Raw genomic sequence first — 26,693 nt, 5'->3', positions numbered from 1 at the left:
TAGTGAGTTGAGGTATGATAGAAGTCGCTGACCTGAGTCTCTAGGGATGACCACGAACACATCGTCAACATAGCGACACCAAAAGGCGATGTGATCAGGTGCGTGTGCAAACGCACATCCCTCTAACTCCTCCATCACGATGTTTGCTGTGACTGAGCTGACCGGGGAACCCATGGCCGTGCCATGTATCTGCTGGTAGACTGAGTCATTAAATATGATCGCACCCCCTGTTAAGCAGTCTGAGGGCGGTGGAAATGTCATCGGGTGTGAGACCAGTTCTTTCGTTGAGGGTTCTATCATTGTCCAAGAGTTGTTTTGCACAAGAAATGGCAAGTTCCACAGGGATGGAGGTAAAGAGCGATATGACGTCGAACGATGCCATAACTTGATTCTGCGAGATGGATACAGTGCGAATCCTCTTTATGAATTCAACACTGTTGGAAACGGTGTGGGTGGTCTTGCCAACCAGAGGAGAAAGAAGTCTCGAGACAAATTTAGACAGCTCGTAAGTCGGTGATCCACAGCAGGATACAATTGGTCTCAGTGGTGTGTCTTCTTTGTGCACTTTCGGTAGGCCGTAAAACCGTGGGATCTGACATCCGGAAGCACGGAGGTGATTACGGGTTGACTGTGTGATCTTCCCTTGTTTCAGCCAACTGTTGACGAGGATATTCACCTCTGATTCCCATCGTTCTAAAACTCTGTTGGGGTTGATTGTCAGGGGTTTGTATACAGTAGTATCCCGTAAAAGTAGTAGCGCTTTCGCCATGTAATCAGTGTGATCCATTACAACCGTACGGCGGCCTTTGTCTGCCGGTAGAATGACGATGGACGAATCCTGTTTCAATGCCTTGAGGGCAGAGAACTGTGTACGGTTGAGGTTAGAAGAGACGGGGCGAGCACGGTGTACAACTGCTGCAGTCTTCAAGCGGATTGTGTTGGCTACATCTTCTGGGAGGCGTGATAAGCTGGCTTCCACACCTAAGGCGATGTCGGTGATCGGCGGGTGCTTAGGAAGAACGGCAAACGTCATGCCAAGAGTCAATAAGTTTACTTGGTCCGCAGATAACTGTTTGCTGCTTAGGTTCAATACGAAGTCCGTGGAATTAGTGAGAGGGGTATTACATTGGCTGCGCAATTGACGGGATTCATTAATCAAATTACAAAACTTACGTTTCTGTCGGGTACAATAAAGATCTGATTCTCTGATGGCCTGGTGACATAAAGTGTTGACCACATCGGTGTAAACGGGATCGGGAATCAGAGTCTTAAGGTCGGCTAGTAGGGTTGCCTTGCTCGTTGAAGCACGTTGTATGTCATGATGGAGGCAGCCGATCCATATACGTAGGGTTTTGAGGCCGAAGTTCCGACAGGCACGTCTCATGCGCTCATTAGAAAACGGTTGTTTGTAGCGAAACCCTTTCGGTATAATCTCGTTAGCTTTGCACCTATGCGCAAACCTCAGGTGTTGTCTACTACGGGCTATGAAGATAAAATCTTTCTGTAGTCTCACGACCATGTCGTATGCTGGTTGGCCAAGAATAGTACGAACATAACGAAACAGGCCTACGCGCTCTGGATTCATTGAGGAATTTATTGTAGCTTAAACACAGAGCGTACAGATAAAGCAGAAATATATGAGCTTTCGGCTATATGGTAGCCTTCATCAGAATTAAAATACATGAATGGCAGTTGGAATGAAGATGTGCACTGCCAGGTGCGTGAGACGCGAGGTTTAATTGTTTGTTGACGTCTGTGGCTGTGACGCATGATGACGTGGCCAGCGCTTGTCCAATGACAGAACTACTGACTCTGTGATCGGGTTGACTTGGCAACCACTGTTCCTGTTTAAGGATTTATCCGAAGACTTTATATTTAACGATTCCAACCAGGTACGCTTTAGGTAATGGTGGGATCTGTCTACCACCACGACATCGCGGTGTGGGTCGATGTCGTGGTGGGTTGTCCAGACATGTTCGGCGATAGCTGAGTGTTCTATATCCGCTAAACGGATCGCTCTTTTGTGCTCCGAGAGACGTTTCTCGAGTCGACGTCCAGTCTCTCCGAAGTAGCAGCTAGTGCAGTCACGGCAAGAGATGCGGTAGACTAAACCGCTCTGCAGAAGGGTGGGGACAGGTGTCTTCACGTTGGAAATGAAAGAACGCAGTTTCCTGCCTGGGAGCTGGATGCACTTTATTCCGTGCGTTCTCAGGATTCTACCGATCTGTTGTGACAGGTTGGGGTAGTATGGGATGAATGCCCTTGTGGATGGCTCGTCACTGTTGGTGTTGTAGCTGGTCGTCACGATGTCACGTGTCTGTAGATCACACCTGTCGAGGACGTCAATGGGGTAGCCACACCTCGTAAGGTCTACTTTGACCCTAGTGACCTCTTTGCGTCTTTCATCAGCGGAGCTGGAGTGTGTCCAGGCGCGAGTAAGCAAGGTTCGGGCCGTGGAGAGGAGGTGGCCTCGCGCGTGTGCTGACCGAAAGTTGGTAAACTGGCCAGCACACATGGGCTTACGATAAACTGTAGTCCTCAGGTATGTGCCTTCACGTCGGACAAGTGTGTCTAAGTATGTCTAAGTGTCTAATGAAAGAACGCAGGAAACTGCGTTCTTTCATTTCCAACGTGAAGACACCTGTCCCCACCCTTCTGCAGAGCGGTTTAGTCTACCGCATCTCTTGCCGTGACTGCACAAGCTGCTACTTCGGAGAGACTGGACGTCGACTCGAGAAACGTCTCTCGGAGCACAAAAGAGCGATCCGTTTAGCGGATATAGAACACTCAGCTATCGCCGAACATGTCTGGACAACCCACCACGACATCGACCCACACCGCGATGTCGTGGTGGTAGACAGATCCCACCATTACCTAAAGCGTACCTGGTTGGAATCGTTAAATATAAAGTCTTCGGATAAATCCTTAAACAGGAACAGTGGTTGCCAAGTCAACCCGATCACAGAGTCAGTAGTTCTGTCATTGGACAAGCGCTGGCCACGTCATCATGCGTCACAGCCACAGACGTCAACAAACAATTAAACCTCGCGTCTCACGCACCTGGCAGTGCACATCTTCATTCCAACTGCCATTCATGTATTTTAATTCTGATGAAGGCTACCATATAGCCGAAAGCTCATATATTTCTGCTTTATCTGTACGCTCTGTGTTTAAGCTACAATAAATTCCTCAATGAATCCAGAGCGCGTAGGCCTGTTTCGTTAGAGCTCCTTAATGTACCGTTATGTAATCGACTTAATGAAAATAGCAATAAGAGTTTAATTGATGGTACTTACCTCAATTGATCTGCTTAGTTACATGGAATGGAAGTGGAAATGAAGCTTAAAATAAGTTAAAATAAATAAATACGGAATTGTTAAAACCTGTAATTAAAATTTGCTCAAGGAAGAAGAAGTGCACTACCTCGTCCCTGGTTGTCACATATAAAATATTAATATGAGAACAAGGTGAAGCCAATAGTCACAACAAGCGACTTTCGGGTAAAACGTCTTCGGTTGGCAATGATAGGAGGAAAAGAATTATGTATTTAATCAATTCTTATGTTCCCATAATGCATTTGAGACATGTGGGAACTTTATTTGCGTAAGGTTTAAGACCGGTGAAAGGTTGATTGGCAGTTTCATGTTTAGAACGTTAAATTTAGTGTTATGACAACACCATTCTATGACAAGCACGTTGCGTTGGAAGATTTTGTAACTAGATCCTAATTTAATGATTGCAATGGCTGAATCGATTAGGGGGATTGTGGTTGTGAGAGTGTGCGTGTTGTGTACGTTCAGTGCTCGCTTGATTAGTTCTGAAGCTATTATGATGGTAATAAGCACATGTATTGGAAGATTTTATGGTGCCATATTTTTCAGTAGTACTCCCGATGTAGCATGCGTTACAACCGGATTGACATTTAATTAAATATATATAACGTTGCTGATGTCACTTATTGGATATTTGTGTGTCTCTTTGGTCCCTAATCTATTGTGCGAAGAAAATATTAACGTTATGTCTGTATTAGTACTAGTATTAATAATGGCCGCATGGTGCAAGAAAGCCTACAGCTTACGCTGCACCGGCCAAAAAAAAAAAAAAAAAAAAAACCCGAATAAAACAATGATAAAAAAAATAATAATAAAATAAAATAAATAAATAATAATAATTAGTAAAAGAAAAGGAAATTAAACCTATCATCCTATGCGCTTCCCTGACCCAAAGGTACTAACCAGATGACCTTTGAATTTCCCCAAATTGTCAGCCTCTACCACCCATGTAGGCAACTTATTCCAGTAATTTATTACTCGTTGGCTAAAATAAAACTTCCTGCAGTCCAATCTAAACATTTCCCCCCGTAACTTGAATTTATGTTCCCTAGTTCTAGCATCATTTATAATCTTGAAAATTCCGTCCTCATTCATTTTACTGATGCCTCTCACAGCCTTAAACACCTCCATCAAATCTCCTCTAAGGTGTCTAGTTTCCAAACTCTGCAACCCACGTATTCGAAGTCTTTCTTCATTTGGACACCCTTTTGCCGATCTCACCAGGCGAGTTACTCGTCTTTGCACCCTTTCAAGAAGCTCGATGTCTTTCTTTAGGTGCGGTCTCCATACTTAAACACAAGTATTGGTAAACATTTGGCGAAGCTGTCTGGCGAGTCCGCTGTGGTAGGGTAGTCCAATGTGTGTTGTTGTTGTTGTTTGTTTGTTATCTGGTTTTTGAGAGCATTAGCAACTAAGGCCATATTGCTCCAGGATATGCGGTGGTCATTCCCTGATCTTGCTGCACCCTCCATATTTGGTGGTGACAGGCTCGAACCCCCATCTAAGCAAGAAGCGTGTGCTACACACTGCTGCTCCTTCCCACCTGGCTATGGAGGCGCCCAAAGGCTAGGATGTCTTCCCCAGAAATTATGGCAGTGTTTATATATTCAAAAGCTTGATTGGTGTTGCTGACTTTAAATTTTGAAAATCTCATAAGGGGTAATATAATTTTAACCAAAAAAGGTGGATAGGTTGGCAAAAGCAGATTTGCTGAAAGAAACTATTGGCCGTAGGGGGTCACCAGGTTTGTGTAATTTAGTAATGCCGAACATGTGTGGAAGGATGCTACTACGTATGACAATTTGTTGTACTGTGTGCAGGTTGATTTCTTTATCAGATCTTAATTTTCTCAAAATACCATCAAGTTTGTTCTTTAATCTGGAGATGTTATATGTATTGTCAACTTTGTAGGTATCTTGGTCAGAGAGGATTTGAAAAAATTTTAATTACAGGTTTTAACAATTCCGTATTTATTTATTTTAACTTATTTTAAACTTCATTTCCACTTCCATACAATGTAACTAAGCAGATCAATTGAGGTAAGTAACGTCGATTAAGTTCTTATTGCTATTTTCATTATTAAGTTTCCTATTTAAATTATGATTTCTTCCTATATGAATTAAGGATTTCCTATTTAAATTATGAATATTTTCTATAAATATCTTCCTGAATACCTTCAATATTCTGAATAACCTTCAAAGAATCAAAGTATACAACAAAATATAAAATTTCTTAAAAAATTTTTCATGAGAATATTGAAAAAAACAATGTGTTGAAAAAGTGTAAGTAAAGAAAAATAAATTAAAAAGGTTATCACCCGATTTGTACACAGAGGTGTACCAATTTGAAATAGGTTATTACAACTGCTATAAATGAAATGTTAAAAAAAAAGAAAAAAAAGACAAATTCATGGAACTTGGGGAAAAAAAAATAATGGTTCTGGACAATTCTTTATTCATATCACAGCCATGTTATAAAATAAGTGCTTCTTCTGAGTATACACAAGGCTTATTTTTATTAGATATATTTATTAATTAAATGGATTATTAGGAAATTATGTAACAGAAATAAAATAACAAGGATAAATGCTGTGAAACTGAAAAAAAAAAAACCCAGTTAATACAATATGACTAAATTTAACTAACATCGTAAGTAATTTTTATTGCATCTAATTTACTAACCTACCACAATAACAAGTGTATTGCAATCAACTCCATTCGGTAAGTCAATGCTCGGATGAAGATGCATCTTAATTCAGCAACCAGTATATGAGTTTCATTTACACCACTCGGTGAAGATCCATAAATACAGTATCAGCATCTATAAATAAAAAAATAAATACATAAAATTAAATATCAAATATTTCCCTCATTTAATAAAGTCTGTTTAATGATATTTTAAAATTAAGAAAACTTAAATGGGGACCAAATCTAATATATCAATTTGGATTTGCAAAAATTTTAGACGTATACCATATGCAGATGAAGAAATATGTAGACCCATATTTTGATATTTAATTATGAGCATCTTAAATAAAAAAAAAATAATAATATTTAAAGAAATTAAATTAAAGTAAATGATGCCATCTGTCAGTTTGTAGCATGCATACCATACATAATTGTATGGTATGCATTGTATGGTTAGCACTCTTTCTTAAAAAAAGAAAGTTTGCTTGTTTACTGCACAATTAAAGGTGTTATATATATTAATACACCTACTGTATTAATTAATCAATTAAGTCTTGATTTGTAAATTTTATTTTAGAGCATATTTTGGAGTGCACTGAGAAAAAGGAGGTTATAGAGGTTATTTCTATTTTCACTCTGGGATAACATTGCAGCAAAAAGTGTTAACAATTAAGTTGTTGCATATTTAACCATTAATAACGTACCCATTACAGCATTATTTACAATAATATTCTTCAAGATCATCAGTTATATGTTAAATATAAGTTTAATAATATTTTAATATGTCCTTCGGTGCTGAAATTTTTTTTTACATGAAAACACATGTTAAACAGAAGTTAAAAGTGTCTGCAATTTTGCCCAGACATGATAGGAAGTATATGATGAGAGCCTTGTCAATCAATTCGGCCCTAGAGAGATTGTGCAAGGCTCACAGGGTAGAATTTTTTTCAGCATGGTCTGTGCTTGCTAAGAGGAGAGAGTGTTTCTAAAGGGATAGGATAGGATACACTTAAACAGAAAGGGTGCAAGAATATTTGCTGATGCTATCGAGGCAGTGTTAGGTGGGTCGGAAAACTGCTAGATTTGTGGGATTCACAGACTAAAAGATTAATGGTAGCCGCAGGCGGAGGCAAAAGTGATTCTTAAAATGCTTCTATTGTAATGAGCGCAGCCTAGAGAGCAAGTTCCTGGGGACTTCAAGAGCTGCTGGCAGTCATCGTGGAACAAGTAAATACACGGGCTGTGTTAGGGTAAATAAGAGTAAAAACAAGTGTATGTATACTTGTATGTACACTAATACTAGAAGTACAGTAAATAAACTTGATGAATTTGAAGTGCTGATAATCAAAGGCAGATATTGTTGGGATATCAGAGACATGTTGTCACACAGATATAAGCAGTGCAGAATTGGAATTTGTGGAGTATAATGTGTATAGAAAAGATAGACAGGACAGGAAGGGAGGAGAGGTTATGCTGTTAGTTAAGAAACACATAAAATCTAAGGAAGTGCATCCAGTTGACATGGGTGGACAGTCCAATGTTGAGTCTGGTGTCACAAATGTTATAGGCCTAATGACTCTGATGAGTACAATGAACAGTTGTGCAGAGAAATAGAATGGGCCAGTAAATCAGAATATCTTGTAATGGGGGATTTTAACTTTCCAGATATTGACTGGAACTTGTGGGTTAGTCACTCACATGCTAGCAAGACTTTTGTGGATTTACTGAAGGATTGTCTTCTACAGCAACATGTTCGAGGGGCAAACAGAGGGGATAATACCCTTGATCTGATTATCAGCAGTGATTATTCATGTAAGAATTTGCAGATAAAGGAACCACTAGGTGATAGTGATCGCAGTCTACTGATGTGGGATTTACTTAAAGATGTAACTACCGTCAAGGGTAAAGGGAAGGGTTTTTGTTTTCGTATAGGTGACTACAGTGATCTCAGAGTTTTTAAATTCTATACGGTAGGATCAACTGATGATGTTATCAATGGTGAATTATAAATGGGAGGCCTTCAGGGACTTAATCTTGGAAGCTACTAGGCTTTTCATATAAACTAAAAAATACTTTTCAAGATTTATACCTAAATGGAGGTCAGATTCACTAATGAGGCTCGTGGCAGAGAAGAAAAATGTGTGGGATGTATATAAATTATCGTATATCGTATATAAATCAGCGTACCACCACCCAGACGATCATCTGGGTGGTGGTACGCTGAAAATAAATAACAGTAGTCTTCTCTACTAGAAAAGCGTTATTTATTTGAAGTAATTCAATAGTAGCTATTTTGTTGTGAAGGCAACCACATTATGAGATACAATTAAAACGATGCCTTCTACGCTACAATCGTAGCTCAAATCTATGGGTTAACTATGGTGTATTTACACCGATATTATATAGTTAATTATCAAAACCCATAAGGATTATGCCTAGTGCATTTAATTTTCCAAACTAAAATTGGTGTACAGATGTCTAAAATTAGCTCATCCACAACTTGCCTGTAATTTTGTGACTTCTCAATGGCTAAAAAGTTCCAGTAGACTTTTTCAAATGCCTTCCAGTCTCTTATTTCCAAAGCATTAATTTTTTTAGTGAATTCCTCATTTTGGAATAGCAGTTTGATTTGAGGACCAACAAAAATTCCCTCTTATCTTGGCCTTACTGATTCGAGGAAACTTTAGTCTCAAAAAAAAAAAAAAAAAAAAAAAACCTTCTCCTTTTTGTCCATTGCTTTCACAAATATATTTTTTAAACTTAGTTTGTTGTGCAATGGAGGTAAAGAGATTTTTGACTTATCCACCAAAGGAGGATGTGCTACATTTTTCTGGCCTGGTGTAGTTTCTGAATGGTCTGGTCATTTTTTTTTACCCTGTAGTGGCAATCCTTCGCTTGGCTGTCCCACTCGAATAAAAAGCAGTATCTAGTGTATCCACCTTGCAACCCAGTGAGCAAAGCCACCACTTTTAGTTTGGCATAGATATTCCATTTGTATTCTTGATAGCATATTTTTTGTAAAAGAACCTGTAGGTTCTCATATGTTTCCTTCACGTGACCTGCATGAACAAATGGTATAGATGGATTGGAGTTATTGCATGGACTTATTTCCATTATGGAGTAAAACTGCTTTCAAACTGACCTTGGATGAATTAATGAAAAGCCTCTACCTGCTCAGTGACGTGCTCCAGATGTAACTCTTTCATTAATTCCTGGACATTGTTACAATAAAAGCATCATCCATGGAATAATAGGTCAGTATGTTAGATTGCCTCTTCCTATAAAAAGCCACCTTGACCCCTTTTCAAGAAGATTCCACTGCTGAAGCCATGATCCTGTTAATTGAGCCTTAGTTTTGAAGAGGTCCAAATTTCTGACCACATCATTCAATTCTGCCTGAGTGATTGGATGCGGCTTTGCATTAACAACAGTTGAAAATTCTGATCTTACTCATTCTGGGTTCTACATCTTCTAGAGAGTCCTTTTCCGATACTGAATCAGAGTCAAGTGCATAAGTTTCTGGTAGCTTTGGCACTGGCATAGTATCATCGTGAGGAACAGGCCTTAGAGCAGAAGTTATGTTCAGATACTGTACTTTATGCTTGTATTTCCCAGAAATATTGGTCATGTAAAAGTAACAATCGTTTATGTGGGTCTTGAGGGGTTCCCGCCATATCATCGAAATGGCAAAAGGCATCAATTTATGACTACCTATAAGGTAGCCTGTTAATATTGTGTGGTACTGTGAACATGGGTTGCAGGAAATCTTTGGAGCCTATACTTAATCTTGATCTCCAGCCTTACGCACAAAATAGAGTTCATAGGTAGGCTTTTCAACAAGTTGTGACAGTGGCTTCTGCAATTTTAATACCACTTCTCCACAAATATAGCTTTTGCTATATTTGTGAGGAATTCTTTAGGGATACCAGAAGTTTATTAAAATTCTAACAAGGAGATAAATGACTTTGTGATAACTGAAAGGAAAGTGGAGGGAAAATTGTTGATGATGGACATAAAAAAGGGCACCTGAGGTGGATGGAATATATCCACTTATATTATGGGAGGCAGCAAAGGCAGTAAGAAAACCCTTAGCCATAACTATGAGAGCATTCTTCAATTTGGGGGATTCCTATGGACAGTAGATGTGCAAATATATCAACAATTCATAAAGGGGATCAGAAGGTGACATCAATAACTACAGACCTCTTTGCTTAATGTCTGTTCCAGGGAAAATAATGGAATCACTGGTTAAAGAAGTAATGCAGGACCATCTGGACAGGCATGCAATTTTATTGCAATCACATAATGGATTTGTTAAAGGGCGACCTTAACAAATCCACTCTGATAGGTTACTATGATACAGTGACCAAGGAACTGGATGCAAAAAATAATTCTGATATCATATACTTGGATTTCAGGAAGGCTTTTGATACTGGTGCACATAAAAGACTGCTGTACAAACTGGAGCAATGTGGCATTAAGGGAAAGTTTCTGTTATGGATAAAGGGATGGTTAAGTGGAAGAAGACAGAGTAGTTATCAATGGGCACTGCTCTTCATAGACTACTGTTATTAGTGGAGTCCCCCGGGGTTCAGTGCTAGGCCCAATTTTGTTTTCGATATTTATCAGGCTTAATGTCTAAGCTTGCAGATAATACAAAGGTGGCAGGGTGGTTAGCAACAGTCATCAGGGTGAGCTACTGCAGCAAGATCTAGGAAAATTGGGTTGATGGGCTGAGAAATGGCAGTTGAAGTTAAACATTGACAAATGTAAGGTACTGCATATGGGTAGCAGTAACCTCAGAGCAGAACTGAAGCCTTTCTAGGTAAGGAGCAGTAACAGAGTAACTTATCAATTGTGTGGTACTGCATTCAGGGTAGTGGAGAATGAAAAAGACATGGGAATAATAGTGTAGTCAGACATGATATTTCCTGAGCAGTGCAAACATGCTGCCCGGACAGCTTATGGGATCTTGCTAACGATATACAGAAACTTTGATAGCAGGGATAAGGAGGTGATTATCCTCTTGTATAAGGTCATGGTTTGGCCACATCTTCAATACCATATATAGGTCTGCAGGCCTCACTTTAGGAACGATGTAGATCTTCTGGAATGGGTGCAGAGAAGGTTAACCAGACTGATGAAGGGAATAAAAGGGTGCACTTACCTAGAAAGGCTTCAGTTCTGCAAATTGCACCTATGGGAAGATCTGATTGAGGTGTTTAAAGCCTTGAATGGATTGAATAAGCTGAATGTTAATGGCTTTCTTTCACTGGATTGGAATACACACAAGAGGAAAATAAATTCAAGTTGAGGAAGGATGGTTGCGGGATAGATATGTGAAAGTTTGCCTTCAGCAGTAAGTGGTTGATTATTGGAACAGGCATCTGTTGTTGAGGAAGTGGAGGAGTTAAATAAATTCAAGGAAGAACTACACAAATTCTTGGAGGGTATGGATGGGTGAACTGTGTAGGTTTTTTTTTTTTTTTTTGGCTGATAAAGCTTTCTTGCATCATTTGTCATTACCTACTTACTGCTACTACTGCATAGCAATTCCAGCTTATTATACCAACTGTGTAGTACTACAATCAGGAAAGTGAAAAAATGAAAAACAGCTGGGGGTGAGTGTGCAGTCAGATACGAAGTTTCTGAGCACTGTAGACAGGCCCAGGGCAGCTCATGGGGTTTTCTCAATGATATACAAAAACTTTGCTAGCAGGGATAAAGAGGTGATTATCCTTTTGTACAAAGCCATGGTTAGGATGCATCTTGAGTACTGTATATAGTTCTAAAGGTCTCACTTTAGGAAGGATGTAGATCTGTTGGAAAGGGTGCAGAGAATGGCAACCAGATCAGTGAAGGGAACAAAAGGGTACTCTTACAAGAAGGCTTCAGTTCTGTAAATTGCATCATCTGGAGACTAGGCACCTTCGGGGGAGGTCTGATTGAGGTCTTGAATGGATTGAGTAAGCTAAATGTTGATGGCATTATTCCTCTTGCTAAGACTACACACACCAATGGGGGAGCATTAAGTTCACACTGAAAAACGATGGTTGCAGAAGAGATTTGCAAAAGTTTGCCTTCAGCCAGCAAGTGGTTGACTGTTGGAATAGGCTTCCAGTTGTCATTGTAGCAGTGGGTGCTTTTTATAATTTAAAGAAAGAACTACAGGAACTCCCCGACTTACAGAAATTTTGCCGACTTTATGTAAGTTTTTAAGTTTTTGCAAATTAAAAAAAATTGTGGAAACGTATTTTGCATCCCATAGGAATAAATGGAGGGGCTAAGGTAAAGAAAGCCAACACGAGAACAACGAGAAACGTCGGATAACTTACGCGGAAAATTAGTTTCCCGACACCGGACTCTAGCGCTGTTCGCTCGGTAAACATGGTAGGCGTTATCAGTCTGGAGCCGAAATGGTGAATTGATTGACATATTGATTGACAGGTAGGCATGGCAAACGATGAAATGATTGGTGGTGGGCACAACAGAGGACAAGCTACTGTGTAGTCATTATAATTTGTATTTATGAGTAAAGAACGGTGCATAATAGTTTTATAATGAATGGTAAACAGGTAATAGTAGCGATGAATCTTTTAAAGATGGAAGAAATTTGTAAGGAAAATAAAACGTTGGTTGATTTTTTGATGAAAAATTAATAAACGTTTCGTTCTGTTTATTTTTATGTTCTTCATTGTTTTTTTCTCATTATTAAAAGCAGATTTTTGGAGTTCATGACTGTTTTTACTATACTGTTGAATTAGGTTTAGTTACGAAAAAAGGAAAAGGTTTCTTTATTTTTCGTTATATTTCGTAACCTGACCTTAAATGGTAGGTTAGGAAATAACAGAAACGGTTTCCTTATATTTAGTGACCTAACCTTAAAACGTTAGGTTTTAAGGTTAAGTCACTAAATATAAGGAAACCCTCCATTTCGAGAGGGTTTCAAGCTCCCATGGGATTCAAGTGGAGGTAACCTGACCCTTTTTCACCATTAGGGCACACTTTGAACAAGAAAATAAAAATAAAAAATTTATTTTTTTATGGATGTATTTCTAAATATGACTGATTGTAAAGAAAAAAGGTTATGTTATCCCCTCCACTTCGGGAGGGAATTCAAGCTCCCATGGGATTCAAGTGGACGTAACCTGACCTTTTTTCACCATTATGGAAAGCGTTCATTAGGGCATGTTACCGTTAGTGCTTCTGAATGCTACTAAAATGATACTAACCCGATTTTATCGTGTGTTGTGTTTGCGCACCAATCATTTCATCGTTTACCATGCCTACCTGTCAATCAATATAATGTTCTCGACTTTGCTAAAGACTGATAACACCTGTCTGTTTACCAAGCGAGCAGCGCTAGAGTGCCGTATGGGAAACTAATTTTCCGCGTAAGTTATCTGACGTTTCTTGTCGTTCTTGTGTTGGCTTTCTTTACCTTCGCCAATAGAGGTATCATGAAAATATAGTAATGTGAACCCAATAACACATTGTTTCTTTTTTGGTAATTCATTCCAAGACCTAGGAAGTTGAAATTTTCGCTATATAACTAAGCTATTTCTCTCTCTAAAAGGTTATTTTTATAATGGAAATTGCACTACCCTTTCATCTTTATCATATATTCCGTTATAAGAATCAATTTTGAACGCCTTTGTGATATTTTTCTAAAACACATTTCTGCAGGTCATTACCCTAAAACAATAAAAACAATTTGCACTTTCCGGTTTATTGGGCTTTTCTGTTAGCGCAATCTATTATAAATGGGTAGTAAACTCGATCTTATCGCATTTGCGATAATCCCGATAACTGGAATTGTGTAGGTTTTTACGTTATTATGATGAATGTGTACCCCCCCCCCCTTCACTGAAATCTTCAATTATCAAATTTTCAGAATCTTCTCTTCATTCCTATTTACTTATTACAATGAAGGGAAAGTGACTAACGGAAAGTATGTGCTGGCAGTGCTAGGAAACAAAACAAAATAAAACAAAATTGATTTAGAAATGAAGATGATTAATTAAGAAGTACGAAGCAGGACAAAGTTTGTCATCTATTGCATGGAATTAGGTCTCGCTGCTTCAACAGTGAATACTATTTTAAGGGACAGTGCACGTATAAAAGAACATGTTCAAGGATCAAGTATTTCACACCGGGGCCAGTCTGCCCCAACAGTGATCACAAAACAGCGTTCAGGTGCTATATCGAAGATGGAAAAGCTATTAATTAATAATATAGATGGAAAATAAGATTCAGAAGCAAGTTCCCCTGAATCTAATGGCTATTCAAGCAAGAAGTATTTATGAAGATAACGATAAGTATGGCAAAACCCAAGCCAAGTTTGTGGCAAGCAACGGGTGGTTTAATAGGTTCAAGCATTGCGCTGGTTTTGAAAACATAAAAGTATGCGATGAAGTCGCTAATGCCGATTCTGCAGCTGCAGAGAAATTGTGATGTGTTGGAAAAACCCTTCTAAATCTCGACGGCTCTCAACTTCCACAGCGGGGTGTTTATCAGCTGGAAAGTTAATTCTGGCAACGATGCTCGAATGGTAAAACTTGCTGACATTATGCCTGTCTCCTCCCTCTTTTTGTAATTTTATAATTTTGAAATTTTGTATACTTTTGTAATTTTTGCTGCACATGAGATAAAAAAATTGAATAATTCTATTTACATGTTCGTCGAACATTTCTTTTTTGCTTCTATCAAATTCAGCGTGCATAGTTGCGAGTGCGGAATTTCCTTAAATGCTTATTTAGGGAAATTCCAACTTACGTAGCATTCTGCGGAACGCAACCCTTACATAAGTTGGGGAGTTCCTTTAGAAAAATCCTTGGAAGGTATAGATGGGTGAAGTGCGTTGGTGTTGTTTTTTTTTTCTTTTTTGGCTGATGCTTTATATGCTTGCTCCCTTCCATCATTTTCCACCACTAATACTAATAATACTTGGTGTTTCTAAATTATGTATACACACTAAAAATTTATATTCAATGAACAATATGCACCAACTCATTTTGTAGCTTAAAAATAGACAATTTTTTTACAATAATTTCATTTTTGCTTTATTTTATAGATACCTCTAAAACAATGGAGAGTACTCAATTAAGTTTTGAAGAAAGAGAATTATAAAATATTATTGGAAATATAGAAATGTCAATGAAGTTCAGCGTGCTTAGAAATCACGATATGGAACAAAAGCACAGACACGTTTAATAATTACTCGTTTGCGGGATAAATTTGAGGAGCATGGAACCATTCAGAATATCAATGACAGCATGTGGCAAGAAAAGTACATCCAGAGGTAATGAAAACGTTGAAGCTATAAAAAATACAATCTTGTGCACCCCCAAGAAAATCAACAAGACGGTGTTCACAAAAGCTAGGTTTAAACCATACAAGTATTTTTAGAATGATGAAGGAATTAAACTTTAAGTCATTTATATCTCAATTAGTGTATGCAATCTCAAATATGATCCAGATCAACGATTGCCATTTTGTGAGCAGTACATTAAAAAAAAAAAAAAAAAAAAAAAAAAAAAAAAAATGGAAAAAATCATTGATTTTCAGGATACAATTGTGTGGTCAGATGAGGCCACATTTAAAATGAATAGCCATATAAATCGTCACAACTGTGTTTACTGGGCCACTGAAAATTAACACATCACTCTACAGAAAGATGTCAATCTAGGCATTACTGTGTGGATGGGGTTCTCTTCGTGTGGAATAATTGGTCCCTATCAATTCAATGGCACTGTTAAGGGAAAAAATTATCCATTAACAGTGCCATTGTTGGATATATTGAGGGATTGTGCTGTACCAAAAATCAGAGACATATTTGCAGATACATTGGTATATTTTCAACAAGATTGTGCACCTCCACATTATCATACAGCTGTGCGCAATTATCTTGACAATGAATTTCATGATCACTGGATAGGCTGCTGAGGGAGTGCTTCTGAATATCCTCCAGATTTCACCCCCTTTAGATTTTTTTGCTTGGGGATACTTTAAAAAAATTGGTTTTACAGTCACAAACTGCAAACATTGGAGGAATTGTGGATGAAAATTCAACAAGCAGAAAACATTTCGCCTGATTTGTGCATTTCTGTATGTAGATCTGTTGAAGATAGATGCTGCTCAAGAATTAATGCTGATGAAGGGCACATTTAAGTTTTATTTTTGTAAAAAAAAAGTTTTTTTTTTTGTTTTTAAAGTATCAAAAAAAATTTACATTTGTATATATTGTTCATTAAATATATATTTTTCAAGTGTGTATACATAATTTTAAAACAACCTGTATACTGTCAAACATTTAGAAGAACTAATTTTAATGAAAGAGAGATTTAAATACAGATGTAAGAAACTGTAGATATGAAATACGAAATGTCTCAAATATTTGGCCCTGGGCAGACTGTGCAAGGCTTATGAGTAGAATTTTTCTCAGCACGGTCTGTACTTGTTAAGAGAAGAAAGTGCTTTTACAAGGTTGAGATACACTTAAGCACAAGCGGCACAAGAATATCTGTTGATGCAATAAAGGCGGTGCTAGATGAGTCAGAATACTGCTAGTGACAAAGGTACACAGACTAACAGATTAACAGCAGCTGCAGCAGAGGTGTAAGTGATTCCTGCACTACTTCTACTGACATTCCGCAGCCTGGAATGCAAAGTGTGGGGATTTCAAGGCCTGCTGGGAATTCTCCTGGACCAAGCAAATACATTAGCTGCGTTAGGGTTATATTTGCACATTTATATTTGCAGGTACACTAATGCTAAAAGCACAGTAAATAAATTTGATGAATTTGAAGTATTGGTCAAGTCATCATATGCAGATATTGTAATGATATCAGAGACGATGCAAAGATATAATGGATGTAGAATTTGAATATGGAGAGTAAAATGTGTACAGAAAATACTTTTTTTTAAATTTATTGTACCAGGCGGTCCCTGCCAAATTCTGGCAACCCTGCTATATATTTAGAATAGAGCAGGGTTACTAGAATTTGGTTCCATTCAAAAGTACGCAACAACATCCAAAGTCCATCCACACAAAAACCCTCTAAGAAGAAATGTGTAATCCAAGTCATGCACAGTACAAGGAATTGCGTGATATTACTGAAATCATCTGATGTACTTATAGTCTGAGACACAGAGTCTGACACAGCACAAGGAACTGCAGATTACAACTGAGCCATCTGAAATGGCTATGTTCTGAGATAAGCAATAAACTACATTTATTAAATATAGTTTATTGCTTAGGAAATACAAGGAACTACATTTATTAAAATCATAATGCACAGAACAAGAAAGTATAGTAAAATTTCACGAGTGAAACTACACTAATAATGACACGATTACCTGCTAAATGATGACTGCAGCACAATGAGCTGCAACAGATGTTCCTTATAAGAGAATAACACAGGTGAATTACCTGTATATGTTGCTAGTACACATGTTGATTAGTAGAGCAGTTGTCTCTGCATGAAGACTGATGCAATGCGTAACAATAAGTGCAACGCAAATAGCTGCATCTGATGATTCTTCTTTACATTACATGGAGAAGACTGTCTTTCTCTCTGAAATAATTTGGATATTATTGCCTGCACAGGGTAAGCTCCCACTTATAATTAGAACAGTACTGCAGATCATGAGCCTACCCTGTTGAAATACTGAAATCCATTCAACTGATCAGCCAACCTGGTTGTTCTCGTCAGCCACAAGACCTCATTACACAACGTAATAATTAAGTTCCTTGCTCCTCTATTTGTAACAAGATTAACCATCTTCAAAATACCTAGATATCAAACTCTTGAAAGGATTTGAAATCTGCCTCTGTTCCTACCAGAAGTTCACATCCAAGATTTGAGATATGTAGATTTGTAACACCTATTAATTCCTCCTTAAGATCATAGTATTCATAAGTCATAATATATACCCCCAAGTTTCATCTTTCCCATAGATGCATGAAGAATGGTCCACAATACCTAACTAATGTAAACTTGCAAAAAATGAACCATGTTCTGTCAAGAAGAAGGTGGCGTGTAAATCTGGACCAAGATTTACCATTAATACTTACACACAGAAGGAATTTATTTGTAATGCAACCCTTAGTACTATCATTCCATCTCTCCTGACATTGACCAACCAAGAGAGCCCAGATATGGCTCGTCTTTTTATGTACCAGCACAATCAATTTCAATTGACAGACAGCTTAAGTTAAAAATACATTGACTTGGCAGCTGCCTTCCTTTTATTTCCTAGTCCTTGTTATCCAAGCAATCATTCCTACAAATTTCTGGTTCTTGCCCAATATGTATGTAATGTGAGAAAAGAAGCATAGATGCCTATCAATTAGGATCCCTAAGTATTTTATCATTTTCAAAGAAGCATAGTTGCCTATCAATTAGGATCCCTAAGTATTTTATCATTTTCAAAGACTGGAGATGAGCTCTACCTAAAGACCACCGGGTTCCTAGTCACAGACAGGTGCCCTTTCAAATAACAGTCTTACTTTTTGTTGTGGACACTGTTAGTCTATGCAGTTCGCACCACTGATGTAGTTCAGACAGAATCAAGTTTGTCATTAGCTATGTCATTAGCATAAGCTACCTACCACCAAGACATGATTATAATTTCATTTCGGCCATTCATTGAGCAACAGTTTCCACAGAAGTGGCCCCAAACACAGATCCCCAAGGGTAACCTCTTACTATATTCCTCGTAATCACTGCACAGGAAGACTTGACAGTTCTGTTTGTGAAATAATCCTTTATAACACAATTGGACACAACTGACCAACCATTGTAACACATTACCCATTCCTCCTCCCACATTTATCCTGACAGCAACTCGTGGAAGCTGCAAAGGCATAAACTAACCAATTCTGCAACAATCATACTGCATCACATCCCACCATAGAAACCAACTGATTCACTGTCATCTCACCAACCTTATCCCAAAGTTGCTCGTGGAAGCTGGCTCGATTTGCCAATTATATCAAGAACCATCTTAGCTGGCCTTGCACAAAACCAGGATGACAGATAGCTCACTTATCAAGCTGAAACTTAATTACCCAATGGCCACTGGATATCCAGTCTGGCTCAATCGAATAATTATTGATGAGATCTGATCCCTGCAGGGTGGACAACGTGATATCAATGCTAGATTCAGTGTTCATACTCCAGAAAATACTATGTTCTGATTGCTGATTATTCACAGACAAATTGTGATGTACTGCCTCTTCAAATAGGTGTCCCCTGTCATTAGTCAGTCAGCTGAACAGTAAGGTATTTTTAGAATTAGAATCCAAACACAGAATGAAACTTCTCTCCATCTAAGTGATGCACAAGTTGCCCAAGTTATTTAGATATGGTTCAATTATTGCCCCATGTCTGAAATAAACCAACACTAGGTAAAATTTTATGCTATATGTCTCAACTGTAAAACTGGCAACTGTAGCAGATTGTCACCAAGTGAAATGAATTCAGTCTTTATGCCATCATCCCTGCAAAAATGCAACCTTGATCCATAAGGTGTTTGGAAATACAGCCTGATACTTCCATTTTCAGTTCCTACCAGTTTTTTCCTTATTCACGCTCCTGAAACATACCAAGACCGCACCATCCATTTCTGTCCATGTCATATTCATACAACTGAGGTTTCAGTCACATAACTCATTCATCAACTCATCCCTGCTAATTTCCTCATCAATGTTGTAAATGATCATTTTTGGTCCCAGTCTCACATAGTTGTCTGTGTGGCTTGGAGAATGAGCCCCACAGATTCTTTTATTCTTTTTTATGCCATCAATATCCTCCTCACTCCCCATCTCCATCACAATTCCTTTCTCCACTATATGTCAAAACCTTTCTAACTCTAACTGATTTCAACATTCCTTTCACTACCTTACCAACAGAATCATTGTTTCCTTACTACTCTTTAGTCGAGAATCATCATTGTACTATATGGCTCTCTGTGTGTATATCTTCCTAATCACCTTATCATTGTGCTCATTTTTCCTAACTATATTTGTCTCCACCTTCTTTACCACTGTATAAAGTAGCTCCCTTATAAAAAAACAAATCTTCCCATATCCGACATTTACTGTCATTTTCCATAAATTTTTTCTTGATAGGTTGCAACCATTTTTTCTGGGCCAGACAACCTCTATTTTAAACTGTCATTCTGAACTCCAGTTTTATTTCCACATTTTCCAGGGCACCCTAGCTAAATAAAATTGCCAATCATCATCTTCTTCTTCTTTATCTTCACCTTCTTCCCACGTTTATATGGGGTCAGCAAATTGCCAATCATACTTTTGCTTATTCAAGTATTCTCATTGAACAGAAGCTCCTGCATACTGGTTCAGAGCATTCCTGTTAACTCAGCAACTGAGAACAGAAATACATAACCCTGATTTTTAGATGGGCACTCACTAAATTCTTTAGCATCTGATTTTGAGATTACTTCATCCATCTCAAAATCCAAGTTAAATGCAACATTCTCATCTTCGACCACATGCTCTGCATTAGACAGAGGGGGAATATTCCCCACAATGCACTCATTCCCTCCAGATTACCACTGGTTATCGAGCTCTGCTCATTGCCAATTAAAGCTAGGTCTAATTCCACATTCCAGTATATCTTATCAAGAGCTTTCTGCTCTTTCAATTGAAACAGCCTTCTCTAGGTCAAACTCCTGGCATTTCTAACTATACTTGGAGATCAACAGTTCACAAAATTTTGACTGCAACCTGTGCTCACCCATTTTATACAGCCCAAATCCTCTAAATTTTTGCTGCCTTTCTGGTCTCTAGTCAAAATTCCGACCTCATTTTGAGTCTTATCATAGCTGGTTAGGGGCTGTCTTCAAGGGCAACTGCAGAAACCACATCTTCCCATTCCCTATCATTCCCCAGTACTGTCACTGCCTCATGTTCAGAAGCTCCAGCATCTCCTTGTTGCTCCTCAATTTTCAGAGGCTTATCTGAATTTCTGAAATTCTCTCCACGTTTATAATCTAACTTCTGTTTTACCTTCCTTTTCTTTTACCCCAATTTTTGGCCCCTGCTACCACAGAGTTTGCACCAACAATGTTCCATTAGATTCCACACTTGTGTTATTCTCTCTCTCTCTCTCTCTCTCTCTCTCTCTCTCTCTCTCTCTCTCTCTCTCTCTCTCTCTCTCCATCACTTGCTACAATCTTACAAATGTTTGATGAAAGGGATATCCCCTCCATTATCAAATTATTTTGCTCATAGCTTTTAGCCAATAAGTTATTTACAAGAACATGCTGTGCAGAGCACACACCAAATCTAAAATAAATATATACTAAATTAGTTTTAAAACCTGAAGCATCCCACACAAGTGGCACTAGAATCTTCTTTCCTATTCTCTACCATTATTCAAACTAATCAGCTATAATCTCCACTAGTCCTAAACAGGTAGATAACATAAACAACATATATCTAGAAAATCCATTGCCTAAGAAACCCCAAAAACATATATCTGTGTCAATCTTAACCTTCCCTACAAGATCTCTAAGTCCCCAGTAGGAATACTCAAATTTGAAATGCTAATACACAAAGATTAACTGTTAGCTTCCTATGCAATAGCATAGGCAGCCATTATTGCTGTAAGCTGTTAAAAAATATTTCAACTGCTAAAATATATTTGCACTACTAGAATCTACATAATTACCAGATGTGACAAAATTATATCCTCAGATAGAGCTTCACTTCCTGAATACAATGCCCATATCAATAATCTGTTATACTGCAAAATTATCATTTAAACCAGAACACGTTTTGACATGACTTTCACTGAAAACATCCATTTCTGTGTTCTCGTACAGGCTGGCTTTATGCTCTGTACAGAAAGGACAAACAGGACATGAGAATAGTGGAAGGTTTGTGCTCTTATTAATAAGCATATTAACTATAAGGCAGTGCATTCAGCTGACATGGATGGCCACAGTAATGTTGAGTCAGTTTTCCCATAAGCAATGGGAAAACAAAAATGAGAGTAGGAGTATTTTAGATTATTTTATAGGACTAAAGAGTGTTATGAGTATAACGAAAAACTACAGACAATAAATTAGGTCATTAAATCAAAATGTCTTATAATGGGGAATTTTAACTTTACAGATATTGACTGGAACTTGTGGGTTGGTTACTCACACAGAGCAAGACTTTTGTGGATTTACTGGATGACTGTTTCTACAACAGTATGTTAGAGAGGCAATGGGAAAAAACAATACTTCCGATCTGATTAACAGCAGAGACTCTTAATAAATTAAAGAAAAAAGACACCACGTGGCAGTGACCACAGTGTATTCATGCAGGATTTAATTAAAGACATAACTACTGTCAGGGGTAAAGGGAAAAGCTTTTGCTTTCATAAGGGTATACAATTTTTAAATTCTATGCAGTAGGACCAATTGATGATGTTACCAACAGCAACTCTAAATGGGAAACATTCAGGGAAGTAATCATAGAATCTACTGGGCTTTTCATACCAATGAAGAAATACTGTTTGTGGCTTAGACCTAAATGGGTGTCAGATGAACTTATTGAGACTCTTTGCAAAGAAGAAAAATACATGGGACGCACAGAAATTTTCAGGTGATACAGAAGCTTATAGTAGATATAGTTTGCAATCGAGTTACAAAGGAAGTTAAACAAACAAAGATAGATTTGGAGAAGTCTATGGCAAAAAAAAGCAATGAAGACTTCATTACTTATGCACTAGAAGGAAGGAGATAAATAACATTTGTCCTAGATATGAATGGTTTAACTTTTGATCCTATTCAGGCTGCTGACAAACTGAACAAATATTTTACATCTATGTTCTCACATGAGTAATTTTTTAGGGAGATGGGAATACTAGAACTGTATCAAATTCTAACAGCAAGCTACATGATTTGTGATAACTGAGAGGAAAGTAAAAGAGAAATTGTTGAAACTATATGCAAAAAAGGAACTGAGGGGTGGATGGGATATATCCAATTATACAGGATAAATGCCCATAGTAATGAGAAGCACTGTTGGATTCACAGGATGTCCTTATGGGTTGTAGATGTACGAATGTAACCTCAGTTCAAAAAGAATACAAGAATACTGCTGAGGCAATGTTAGGTGGGTCAGAAAACTGTTAATTTGGGGGACTACACAGAATAATAGATTAATAACAGCAGCAAGTAAAAGTGAAAGTGATTCTTGCACTGCTTCAAGTGGAACATGCAGCAATCTGGAAAGCAAGGTGTAGGGGTTTCAAGGCCTGCTGTAAATGCTCATGGAACAAATAAATACATGGGCTCCATTAGGGTAACTAATAGGAAGAAGAGGTGCACATATACTTGCATGTACATCAATGCTAGGAGCACAGTAAACGAATTTCATGAATTTGAAGAGCTAGTCAAGTCATCAAATGCAGACGTGAGGATATCAGAAATGTGGTGTTACTCAGATAGAGAATTTGAAAATGGGGAGCAAATGTGTACAGAAAGGAGACAGGAGAGGAAGGATTATGCTCTTAGTTAAGAAGCATATAAATTCTAAAGCAGTGCATCCCATTGACATGGAGAGTCAGTGCAATGTTCACTCAATTTGGTGTGATATAAGCACTGGAAAAACAAAAATGTAAGAGTGTTTTATTGACCTAATGACTCTGATGAGTACAATGTTCAGCTGTACAGATAGAGTGGGCCAGTAAATCGGAATGTCTTATAACTGGAGACTTGAACATTTCGCATATTGACTGCTCGGATTGCTGAAAAACTGAAAAAGTATTTTGCATCTACATTCACACATGAGGAATTCTTTAGAGAAGTAGATGCCAGTAGTTTATCAAACTCTAACAGAGAGATAAACAATATTGTAATAAATGAGAGGAAAGTGGAAGAGAAATTGTTGAATTTAAACATAAGGAAGGCACCTGGAGTGAATGGGAGCTATCCATTTATATTAAAGGAGGCAGCATAGGTAGTAGTAAGCAAACTCTTAGCCATAATAATGAGAGCATCCTTCGATTTGGGGGAAGTCCCAGTAGACTGGAGATGTGCAAATGTATTATAATTCACAAAGGAGGATCAAAATATGACATGCTTAACTTCTGTTCCAGGAAAAATAATGAAGTCACTGGTTAAAGAAGTAGAGCAGGACAATCTAGACAGAAGTGCAATTATACTTCAGTCACAGTATGGGTTTGGTAAGGAAATAGTTTCTGACCAATCTGATTATATACATGATGTAGTCACAAAGGAACTGGATGCAAAAAAATTATTTTTATATCATATACTTGGATTTCAATAAAGCTTTTGATACTGTTGCAAGTTACTCTATGGGGAAGTTACTCCTATAGATAAAGGGCTGGTTGAGCAGAAGAAGAGAGTGGTTATCAATGGAAGCTGTGTGGACTAAAGTTATTAGTGGAGTTCCGCAGGGTTTGGTGATGGGCATGATAGGCACATTGTTGTTTCTGTATTTATCTTTTCTTGGTGCAGTATAATCACAGTCGTTTTTGCACCAGTAAAATCAAAACCAAACCAATCTGTATTCATTAATGATATAGATGAATGTATATCATGCTTAATATCTAAGTTTGCAGATGATACAAAGGTTGGCATGGTGGTTAATGACAGTAATGAAAGCATGATCTACTGCAACAGTATCTATAAAAATTTGGCAGATGAGCTGAGAAATGGCAATTGAAGTTTAACATTGACAAATGCAAAGTATTGCATATGGAAAACAAAATCCCAAGAGTAGCACACCAACTGTGTCTTACTACACACTAAGGGTAGTGCAAAATGAAAAAGATCTGGGTGTAATTCTGCAGTCAGATATGAAGTTCTATGAGCAGTGCAGACAGGCTGCCAGGGCAATTCATGGGGGTTTGGTCAATGATATGCAGTAATTTTGCTAGAAGGGATAAGGAGAGGATTACTTAATTGTATGAGGTAATGGTCAAGCCACACCTTGAGTAGTGCATACAGGTCTCATTTTAGAATGAATGTAGAGCTGCTGGAACAGATACAGAGAAGGGCAATGAGATAAGGGGCACTCTTACCAAGAAAGGCTTCAGTTCTGCAAATTATAGCATCTGGAGGCAAGATACCTGCAAGTTGATCTGATTGAGCTGTTTTTTAAGGCTTTGAATGGATTGGGTATGCTCGACATTGATGGTATTCTTGTTATTCACACTACACACGAGGAGGCATAAATTCAACTTGAGGAAGGATGGTTGCAGAATAGATGTACGGAACTTTACCTTTAATCAGCAGGTCACTGATTGCTGGAATAAACTTTCACCTATTGTTATGGAAGTGATAGCCTCCAAACTATTGGAGGGAACGGATAGGTGAAATGGGAAAGGGTTTTTCTGTTTCTCATTGATACTGATTGAGCTTGCTTTCTTGCATCGCTTGCCACTACTAATATTAAAGGGTATCGCAACTATTTACAAACCTGTAAGCTTGACTTTGTTCCAGGGAACATAATGGAGATACTGCTTAAAAAAGTAATGCAGGACCATCTAGACAAGAATGCAGTTATACAGAAGTCACAGCATGGATTTGTTAAGGGGCAATCCTATCTGTCCAATCTGATTGGATATATGATGCAGTAAAAAAAGAACTCTATGCAAAAAAATAAATAATTTTGACATTATATATAGTTTGATTTCAGTATAGAATGGATGCAATCCTATCTGTCCAATCTGATATAGGTTCTAATACCTCTTGTGTTTAGGGTTTTCATAAAAAAAAAAAAAAAAAAAAATAGGTTAATTAACTATTCTGTAAGCGAACCTTGTCAGTTATCCACTGGGTGAAATCATGATGGCTTTGATATCTCTGAGTTCCACTCAATGTGGATGTTTAATGTTATGTTGTTATTTGGTTTTTAGGAGCATTAGCAACTAAGGCCATATTGCTCCGGGATATGCGGTGGTCATTCCCAGACCTTTCCGCATCCTCCGTATTTGGTGGTGACGGGCTCAAACGCCGGTCTAATCAAGAAGCGTGTGCTACGCACTGCTGCTTCTTCCCACCTGGCTACGGAGGTGCCTGTTTAATGTTATAGGGAAACAGGCAGAGGCCTGTCTTTAAGGTTCCAGGGTATAGGACAAGATGTATGGTAAGAATTGGATAATTCCAATGAATTTGATTGGGCACTTTACTGTCACTCATCAGTTCTTTGAATCACTTGTGATGCTTACGGCTGACCTCTTCTAGTCAAAGGAGTTTAGTAGCATTTCTTTGAAATGCCTCGTAATATTTGTCTCAAAAAATATGTCGTTAGATATTATTCTGTCTTTGATACGTTCCAAGGCCTGCAGTAATGCTTTTGTTCTTTTAATAAAGTTTAATTAAAAGTGTTATTTTTCTTTAAGACAGTATTTTAAAATGAACTTGATGAAGAAAAATAAAACCACAATGAACAAACATCCATTCCTTTTTTATAACGAACTTATGTACTTCGTATGTACTTCGGTGGGAAATTAGGCATTATATGTCAATAACAAGATAATGAAGTGGAAATATATCAGAATAATTTTTGGGTTTTTTTTCCAGTTTCACTTATTAAATAACAATAAATACACTGCAGCTAAGTGTTATGTCTATACTCCTGCATGACCATATAGATGTTAGAGTTTACAGCTAATCATTTTAACAA

General features: G+C 37.9%; 1 protein-coding gene across 1 annotated transcript in view; it reads right to left on the bottom strand.

The window, feature by feature from the left end:
* Nucleotides 1–26,693, bottom strand: part of LOC150078364 (coiled-coil domain-containing protein 186-like) — a 334,475-nt gene that overhangs the window by 290,709 nt on the left and 17,073 nt on the right. Inside the window, exon 2 of the mRNA XM_090385405.1 lies at nucleotides 6,018–6,152. Coding sequence (XP_090241531.1) covers nucleotides 6,018–6,049 — 32 coding nt within the window. The 5' untranslated portion in view covers nucleotides 6,050–6,152. The remainder of the gene's footprint in view (nucleotides 1–6,017; nucleotides 6,153–26,693) is intronic.

Source organism: Mastigoproctus giganteus, chromosome 11 (genome assembly GCF_048544385.1).
Source record: "Mastigoproctus giganteus isolate SK-2022 chromosome 11, ASM4854438v1, whole genome shotgun sequence".
Lineage (NCBI taxonomy): Eukaryota > Metazoa > Arthropoda > Arachnida > Uropygi > Thelyphonidae > Mastigoproctus > Mastigoproctus giganteus.
The sequence above is the reverse complement of the archived record's forward strand: the minus strand, read 5'-3'. Positions and strand labels throughout refer to the sequence as shown.